The following is a 10,317-nucleotide window of genomic DNA, read 5'->3' as shown; positions in this document are numbered from 1 at the left end:
GATAAGCCATTTAAGACAAAAACAGCAAAACAAAACAAAAACAGTGCTGCTCTTTCCTGGGATTTAAAATCCGCTGACATCTTCCCTTTAATGAAAGACAATGAATTTATTCATGAGATGTGTTCCCTTGTCATGAATGTTAGTAAGTGCAAATTTTTAATTTTTAAAATTATTAAAACAATATAATTTATCTGAAATATATAATCATTTCTTTTTTGAAATTGAACAATTTCTTTACTAAAATCCTGGTATATCTGGGTCCAGTCAAGGGATATTTCAGATAGTACATAATTTTTGAATTACAGGAATTTACATGTGGACATGTTTGGGAGAGTTGAGGAGTGAGGATGTGAGAAAGAAAAAAGTTGAAAGAACAGGAGTATAATTTGAGGACTATAAGCATATATACATCTTTAAAAAATTCAAAATATATGTAATTATAGTTTTTTACATTTTGTCTTTTGGTTGCGACATTTTGTTTCTATCATTAGGTGATTCCAACTGACCAAGCTTCTTATTTTAAGATTCTCTTAAATAAATTCTCTTGCCTTCATATAAAAGAAAAACCAAAGAAGCCAATTACTTTGTTTGTTTTAATATACCATATTAACATTAAACACATAAATTACTTTAAAAGGAAATAATATTGTAAATCACAGTATGTAATGTTTCAAGACCTCCCACCCACTTTTTAAAAATATCTTTCATCAGTGGTAATAAAAATAAATTGGAGATAGGAAACAGAACTGAGATACGTTTTAAGGAAATAATTTCTTAAAGTTATTCAGGAAAGAAAGAGTTTGAAGCTGCAAATTGTTTTAATATGCATATAATTAATTGTCATACTTTATAATGTGAACTTTAATTAAACTTGTTCTAGCCATTTGGGTTTTGAAATGCTAGGTACAATACTAAGTGAAAGAAGAGAGGAATCAATTTTATCCTTTTGACATTTTTGTTTTATACATAATAGCTTTCTTACCAGGAGTGTAAGAGAGCCAATGATAGTTTTGCCTTGATCTACAGGAAAATGAACGTTCTGTAAAAGGTAAATCTATTAATTAGAGCCCTGCACAGCTTTCTTTCTTGCTAGTGTAATCGTTAAATTGATTTTTCCAATCCATCATGTAATTGTTCCAGCGATGGAATCCTGCTTTCCATTCTCGTTCTACTTCATCAATATTTCCTGTAAAACATGAAGTGAGCTGTGTTAATCTACATTTCAATTTCTGTTTATGTTAATTAAAAAATAATTTTGATTGCAGATGCCATTTTCTCCTAGTACACTGTACAGTGATCTTTTAATTCATTATTTATTATCAACTTCCTTCACTACATGAAAAAACTGTAATAAAATTGTAAATTTACTATATGAAAATGAAAATAATATATACTTACAAGATGTATTCAACATAAAATGCAACACACATGAGTTTGTATATTATGTCAAATTACATTACATATTTTTTCTTTAGTTTCTGAGAAGATACATAAATATTATTTTCTAGAGTCCCCTAAGCATAGCAAAAATCTCATTTAATGCATCTATTTTACATATATAATTATATAGCAGATTATTATTTCTGATGAAAATATTTATATATAAATATTTATTATTAATGCTTTAGAAGAATTTTGTAGTTGGCATTCTACATAGATTTTACATTCTTTCTGTATCAATATATTTTCATTACACACAAAGCCTGATCATTGAAGAGTTTATTAAAAATAGTGTAATATGGAAGTTTATTTACTGCTTTGAAAATTAGAAAGATGACCAAGAAAATCTCTGTTTTCCAGCAGCTTGCAAAGTGTATGTATTTGTCAGGGGAGAGGAGTGTTTCTACCAGAAATAATATGAGACAATGAACCAAAAAGGATTTATGTAATACAAAAAACTTGAAATGTTGATTTATTTGAAAAGTGTATTATATTAAAGAATAAAAATTGTAAACAATATAAGCTCTTAAATTACAAGCTTTTAAAATTAAGTATTTAAGTTCCTAATATAAATAGATGCAATAAAGCCAGAAGATGGTTTATTCAAATCTATGAGTATTTAATATATTTGTAGTACTCTCATGTTTTAAGTTTTTAGGAGGTTTTGTCAGGAGATAGCACCGGTCATAGCAAACAATCTCTTCCAATAACGCAAGAGAACATTCTACAAATGGACATCACCGGACAGTCAATACCAAAATCAGACTGATTATTTTCTTTGTAGCCATAAATGGAGAAGCTCCTTATAATCTGCAAAAACAAGACTGTGAGCTGACTGGGGCTTAGACCATGAACTTCTTATTACCAAATTAAGACTTAAATTGAAGAAAGTAGGGGAAACCACTAAGCCATTCAAGTATGACTTACATCAAATACCTTATGATTATGCAGTGGAAGTGACAAAAAGATCCAAGGGATTAGATCTGATAGACAGAGTGCCTGAAGAACTATGGACAGAGGTTCATGACATTGTATAGGAGGCAGTGTTCAAGACCATCCCCAACAAAAAGAAATGCAAAAGGCAAAATATTTGCCTGAGGAGGGCTTACAAATAGGTGAGAAAAGAAGAGAAGTGAAAAGCAAAAGAGAAAAGGAAAGGTACACCCATTTGAATGCAGAGTTCCAAAGAATAGCAAGGAGAGACAAGAAAGCCTTCCTCAGTGATCAATGCAAAGAAATAGAGGAAAACAAAAGAATGAGAAAGACTAGAAATCTTTTCAAGACAATTAGAGATACCAATAGGACATTTCATGCAAAGATAGGCACATAAAAAAGACAGAAATAGCATGGACCTAACAGAAGCAGAACATATTAAGAAAGGTTGCAAGAATACACAGAATTATATAAAAAATATCTTCATGACCCAGATAACCACGATGGTGTGATCACTCATCTAGAGCCAGACATCCTGGAATGTGAAGTCAAGTGGGCTTTAGGAAGCATCATTACCAGCAAAGCTAGTGAAGGTGATGGAATTCCAGTTGAGCTATTTCAGATCCTAAAAGATGATGCTATGAAATGGCTGCACTAAATATGCCAGCAAATTGGAAAGCTCAGCAGTAGTCACAGGACTAGAAAAGGTCAGGTTTCATTCCAATCCCAAAGAAAGGCAATGCCAAAGAATGTTCAAACTATCGCACAATTGCACTCTTCTCACACGCTAGCAAAGTAATGCTCAAAATTCTCCAAGTCAGGCTTCAACTGTATGTGAACTGTGATATTCCAGATGTTCAAGCTGGATTTAGAAAAGGCAGAGGAACCAATATCAAATTGCCCACATCTGTTGGATCATTGAAAAAAGCAAGAGAGTTCCAGAAAAACATCAGCTTCTGCTTTATTGACTATACTAAAGCCTTTGACTGTGTGGATCACGACAAACTGTGGAAAATTCTTAAAGAGGTGGGAATATCAGCCCACCTGATTTGCCTCCTGAGAAATCTGTATGCAAATCAAGAGGCAACAGTTAGAACTGGACATGGAACAACAGACTGGTTCCAAATAGGGAAAGGAGTAAGTCAAGACTGAATATTGTCACCCTGCTTATTTAATTTATATGCATATCATGAGAAATGCCTGGCTGGATGAAGCACTAGCTGGAATCAAGACTACCAGGAGAAATATCAATAACCTCAGATATGCAGATGACACTACCCTTATAGCAGAAAGTGAAGAGTAACTAAAGAGCCTCTTGATGAAAGTGAAAGAGGGGAATAAAGAAGTTGGCTTAAAACTCAACATTAAAAAAACTAAGATCATGGCATCTGGATCTATGGCAAATAGATGGAGAAACAATGCAAACAGTTACAGACCTTATTTTCTTGGACTCCAAAATCACTGCAGATGGTGACTGTAGCCATGAAAGGAAAAGATGCTTACTCCTTAGAAAAAAAGCTGTGACCAACCCAGACAGCATATTAAAAACAGAAAACATTATTTTGCTGTCATAGGTCCATCCAGTCAAAGCTATGGTTTTCCAATAGTCATGTATGGATGCGAGAACTGGACTATACAGAAAGCTGAGTGCAAAAGAATTGATGCTTTTGAACTGTGGTGTTTGAGAAGACCCTTGAGAGTCCCTTGAACTGCAAAGATATCCAACCAGTCCATCCTAAAGGAAATCAGTCCTGAATGTTTATTGGAAGGACTGATGCTGAAGCTGAAACTCCAATACTTTGGGCACCTGAAACGAAGAACTGACTCATTGGAAAAGACAATGATACTTGGAAAGACTGAAGGCAGGAGAAGAAGGGGATGACAGAGGATGAGATGGTTGGATGGCATCGCTGACTCGATGGACATGAGTTTGAGCAAGCTCTAGCAGTTGGTGATGGACAGAGAAACCTGGCATACTGCAGTCCATGGGGTCACAAAGAGTCGGACATGACTGAGCGACTGAACTGAACTGAATAAAACTAGAAGATGGTTTATTTAAATCTATAGGTATTTTATATATTTGTAGTTCTGTCACTTTTTAAGTCTTTAGGATGATGAGCTACAGTCATTAAATTAAAAACAAAGTTTTAAGTTATTTCACCTATTGTGAAAATAAAAACTGACAATTTTTATTATATATTTTTCAGTTAGAAATTTTTGAAATTAATTATAACTTTGTAAGGTGTTAATTAGGAGAAGAATGTTCATGTGATTTCATACTACATTATAATGTATACATAAAAATATCTTCATATTATTAACAATGGAGCACATTCAGTGATTTGCTTTTTGTTAAATGAAAATCAAAATATTTAATGCCATTAAGAGATCCCCTGTAATTTAAGATATATTTAGGTTTGAAATGTTCACAGTGCTTGGACATTGGACACATATTTGTGAGTTTATATTTGAGTTTATAGGACAAATATATCCTATTTTTATGTAAAATGCCTTTGAAAAGGTCAATGGCTATAATTTTTTGTGAATAAAATAACTTTTCTAAAGAATCAAAAAACAGTAAATGTGGAAGAAAGATATTAAATATCCTACCAAATGATTCACTCTTCTGTTCTTTTTTATGATAATTAAATGCTGTTTTAAAATTATTTACACAAAATAAGGTTAGAAACAACAAAACTTTTTCTATAACAAATAAATGACTGGTTTAGAAACAACAAAACTTTTGGTATAACAAATAAATGATTGGTAATTTAGCATTTAGATGATGAATTTTAATATTTATAGAAAAGGTCTTATATCTGATTTTCTTCATGGAATTATATAAAATCCATTGATTCATATAAACATAAATTTATTTATTCTTGTGTCATAATCAAATATTTATACAATTTACTTACTAAAAGTTTACTTTCTAATGTCAAAATGCTCTATAAATCTGATTACATTTTCCCTTTAGAATTACTGAATATTGATTGAGACAATAGTGTACAAAACATTTAATTATTTTCTAACAGAATTTAAAGGAACCGAATACACTGTAATGAAAAGACAATAAAAAAAAAAACCTTAGTCCTATGTCATAAACTGTAATGAAAATTAGAACTTTTTTCTCCTCCCCTCCTTATTTTTCCTCCCAAACTGGAATGTTTGTACTTAAGTGGCTATAGATTTATCATCATCATTGTGATGTAGTTCTATCTGTTTTGTAGTTAACAGGGTACTGCACTGTGAAATAACAAAAAGAACATCAATATAGGCTTTGGAGTGACATGTGTTGAAATTTCAACTTGACCAATTATGATATTAGTATAAAATAAATTAACTTTTCAAATTAATTTTCCAAATGGAAAATGGAGTTGGTAATCCCTATTTTGCAGTGTTGCCATGAGGGATAATTGAGATGGTGTGTACATTTTTAAATTAAACTATATGCATCTTTGGGGAGCTCTGGAAATGAACTTACTGCCTTTGTTACAAAAATTCATTCCTAACTTTGCTCTTTATTGAATCAGTGTAGAACTAGATTAATACCAGTAATTTAAAAACACACTTATACAACTTTTTCAGGATTTTTATGATCTTTGCTTTGCCCACATTATGTTTCATTTGGGGGAAAGTCAGCAGTCTTCCCTATAGAAAGAAGGAAAATAATTAAACTATTTTTTGTCTTGTCAATTAAAGAAGGGTGAGCTAAGTCTAACTAGCCAAGTCTGAGGAGTTAGGACAGAACATAAGAGAAGTTACTGTTATTGTTAACCCAGATGAAGGTAGAAGACATTAATTATATTGATACTGAATGATACTGAACATTACAATAAAAAATAACATATTTCCTGTGCTTTAAGAGATCATAAAAATATCTTCTGTTCCCTTTACTTCCTTATCTTCCAGTTTTTCAATCACTTATTAAAATTGCAGAAGAATTCATAATTCTTTATGGAGTAAATCATAAACTTACTAATTTCCCTGTTATAATTTGAGGTGTGTGGTGAGATAGAGTGAACTACAATAAACTTGTCAGGAAGATCTACTGGAGAAGGGATAGGTACCCACTCTGGTATTCTTGGACATTCCTGGTGGCTCAGCTGGTAAAGAATCTATCTGCAATGGGGGAGACCGGGGTTCAATCTGTGGGTTGGAAAGGCTATTCTGGCCTGGAGAATTCCATGTGGATTTTATAGTCTATGGAGTCGCTAAGTGTTGGACACATTGAGCAATTTTCAGTTTCATGATGACTCAGGCTGGGTTCTGTGAAGACTTCTTATGCTTTTACAGTGAAATAAATAGAACAGTTACTTTGATCATCAAATAACTCAAAGTCTTAAGAGGAGACTCTACACATGGACATCACCAGATGGTCAACACAGAAATCAGATTGATTATATTCTTTGCAGAAAGATGGAGAAGCTCTATACAGACAGCAAAAACAAGACCAGGAGTTGACTGTGGCTTGGATCATGAACTCCTTATTGCCATATTCAAGACTGAAATTGAAGAAAGTGGAGAAACCCACTAGACCATTCAGGTATGACATGAATCAAATCCGTTATGATTATACAGTGGAAGTGAAAAATAGATTTAAGGGTCTAGATCTGAGAGACAGAGTGCCTGATGAACTGTGGATGAAGGTACGTAAAATTATACAGGAGACAGGAATCAAGATCATCCTTAAGAAAAAGAAATACAATAAAAGCAAAACGGCTGTCTGAGGAGGCCTTACAAATAGCTGTGAAAAGAAAAGACATGAAAAGCAAAAGAGAAAAGGAAAGATATACCCATCTGAATGCAAAGTTCCAAAGAATAGCAAGGAGAGATAAGAAAGACTCCCTAAGCAAACAATGCAAAGAAATAGAGGAAAACAATAGAATGGGAAAGACTAGAGATCTCTTCACGAAAATTAGAGATACCAAGGGAAAAATTCATGCAAAGATGGGCTCAATAAAGGACAGAAATGGTAGAGACCTAACAGAAGCAGAGGATATTAAGAAGAGGTGGCAAGAATACACAGAGAACTGTACAAAAAAGATCTTCATGACCCAGATAATCATTATGGTGTGATCACTCATCTAGAACCAGACATCCTAGAATGTGAAGTCAAGTGGGTCTTAGAAAGCATCACTACAAACAAAGCTAGTGGAGGTGATGGAATTCCAGTTGAGTTATTTCAAATCCTTAAAGATGATGCTGTGAAAGTGCTGCACTCAATATGCCAGCAAATTTGGAAAACTCAGCAGTGGCCACAGGACTGGAAAAGGGCAATTTTCATTCCAATCCCAAAGAAAGGCAATGCCAAAGAATGCTCAAACTACCGGACAATTGCACTCATCTCACACACTAGTAAAGTAATGCTCAAAATTTTCCAAGCCAGGCTTCAGCAATACGTGAACTGTGAACTTCCAGACATTCAAGCTGGTTTTAGATAAACCAGAGATTAAATTGCCAACATCCGCTGAATCATTGAAAAAGCAAGAGAGTTCCAGGAAAATATCTATTTCTGCTTTATTGACAATGCAAAGCCTTTTGACTGTGTGGATCACAGTAAACTGTGGAAAATTCTGAAGGAGATGGGAATACCAGACCACCTGACCTGCCTCTTGAGAAACCTGTATGCAGGTCAGGAAGCAACAGTTAGAAATGGACATGAAACAACAGACTAGTTCCAATTAGGAAAAGGAGTATGTCAAGGCTGTATATTGTCACCCTGCTTATTTAACTTATATGCAGAGTACATCGTGAGAAACACTGGGCTGGAGCAAGCACATGCTGGAATCAAGATTGCCGGGAGAAATAACAATAACCTCAGATATGCAGATGACACCAACCTTATGGCAGAAAGCGAAGAAGAACTAAAGAGCCTGTTGATGAAAGTGAAAGAGGAGAGTGAAAAAGTTGGCTTAAAGCTCAACATTCAGAAAACTAAGATCATGGCATCTGGTCCCATCACTTCATGGAAAATAGATGGGGAAACAGTGGACACAGTGGCTGACTTTATTTTTCTGGGCTGAAAAATCACTGCAGATGGTGATTGCAGCTATGAAATTAAAAGACGCTTGCTCCTTGGAAGGAAAGTTTTGACCAACCTAGACAGCATATTAAAAAGCAGAGGTGTTGTTTTGCCAGCAAAGGTGCATTTAGTCAAGGCTATGGTTTTTCCAGTGGTCGTGTATGGATGTGAGAGTTGGACTGTGAAGAAAGTTGATTGCCGAAGAATTGATGCTTTTGAACTGTGGTAATGGAGAAGACTCTTGAGAGTCCCTTGGACTGCAAGGAGATCCAACCAGTCCATCCTAAAGGAGATCAGTCCTGGGTGTTCATTGGAAGGACTAATGCTGAGGCTGAAACTTCAATCCTTTGGCCACCTGACGTGAAGAGCTGACTCATTTGAAAAGACCCTGATGCTGGGAAAGATTGAGGGCAGGAGAAGGGGACAACAGAAGATGAGCTGGTTGGATGGCATCACCAACTTGATGGACATGGGTTTGGGCAGACTCTGGGAGTTGGTGATGGACAGGGAGGCCTGGCATGATGCAGTTCATGGGGTCATGAAGAGTTGGACACAACTGAGAGACTGAACTGAACTGAACTTACTTTATTTTGCTTTTAACAAGGCATGGAACAGTCAAATATGAAAAATTGCTTGATATTTTTCCTTCAAACTACCTTTTCACTATACCATTTTTGTTTGCATTCTTGCTAACTAATTAGCCAGGAGCAGAATATGAGATTCCAGTGTGACCAATCAGAATTTTTTTTTTAGTTGTATCAAGCAGTATTTCATGATTTATTCAAAGGCAAAAGGAGGAATAAATGAATCTGATATTTTTTTTTAATCTGAGAAGATGTGAAGGTCAATTTTTTCCCTATATATGAATTTGTTTCCTCAATTTTAATGAATAATATTGATATTTCATCAACATTGAATGGGTCATTTCCCTACTTCCGTTTCTTGTGATTATGATATATTGTAGTTATATTCTTAGCAAAAAAATCTGAATTTGTTAACAGTTGAAACAAATAGTGTATTTTATTTCTTGCAGGTACTTGCAATAAGAGCATAGGTGTGTGCTGAAATATAGTCTGAAGTTAAGTGTTAGAATTTGTGTGTTGAACAAATCTTAAGGATCGTTTTTTGAGCATATTTACTACTCAGATGTAAATACCTGCTCAGAAAGTACTTATGCTTACTTGTACTTATTGTATTGTGAGTGAAATAAACATTGCTCCTTTTAAGAAGTCTTGTTCATTGCCATCTTTCTAAATTCCATATATATGTGTATGCAAGACATCAAAAAAGACACAGATGTTTAGAATGGACTTTTGGACTCAGAGGGAGAGGGAGAGGGTGGGATGATTTTGGAGAATGGCATTGAAACATGTATACTATCATGTAAGAATCAAATCGCCAGTCTATGTCTGACGCAGGATACAGCATGCTTGGGGCTGGTGCATGGTGATGACCCAAAGAGATGTTATGGGGAGGGAGGTGGGAGGGGGGTTCATGTTTGGGAACGCATGTACACCCATGGTGGATTCAAGTCAATGTATGGCTTTAAAGTATTGTAAAGTAAAATAAAGTAAAAATAAAAATTAAAAATAAATAAATAAATAAATAACAAAGTCCACTGCTGGGCATACACACCAAGGAAACCAGAATGGAAAGAGACACGTGTACCCCAATGTTCATTGCAGCACTGTTTATAATAGCCAGGACATGGAAGCCACCTAGAAGTCCATCAGCAGACGAATAGATAAGAAAGCAGTGGTATATATACACAATGGAGTATTACTCAGCCATTGAAAAGAATGCGTTTGAATCAGTTCTAATGAGGTGGATGAAACTGGAACCTATTATACAGAGTGAAATAAGCCAGAAAGAAAAAAACATCGATACAGTATACTAATGCATATATATGGAATATTGAA

General features: G+C 34.4%; 1 protein-coding gene across 1 annotated transcript in view; it reads right to left on the bottom strand.

The window, feature by feature from the left end:
- Window positions 1-1,061: 1,061 nt before the first annotated feature.
- Window positions 1,062-10,317, bottom strand: part of BCHE (butyrylcholinesterase) — a 78,645-nt gene continuing 69,389 nt past the window's right edge. Inside the window, exon 4 of the mRNA XM_052649603.1 lies at window positions 1,062-1,186. Within this exon, the coding sequence (XP_052505563.1) occupies window positions 1,062-1,186 (125 nt within the window). The remainder of the gene's footprint in view (window positions 1,187-10,317) is intronic.

This window comes from Budorcas taxicolor, chromosome 1 (assembly GCF_023091745.1).
Source record: "Budorcas taxicolor isolate Tak-1 chromosome 1, Takin1.1, whole genome shotgun sequence".
In the NCBI taxonomy this organism is placed as follows: domain Eukaryota; kingdom Metazoa; phylum Chordata; class Mammalia; order Artiodactyla; family Bovidae; genus Budorcas; species Budorcas taxicolor.
Note: the sequence above shows the minus strand (reverse complement) of the source record. Positions and strands in the feature narration are given on the sequence as shown.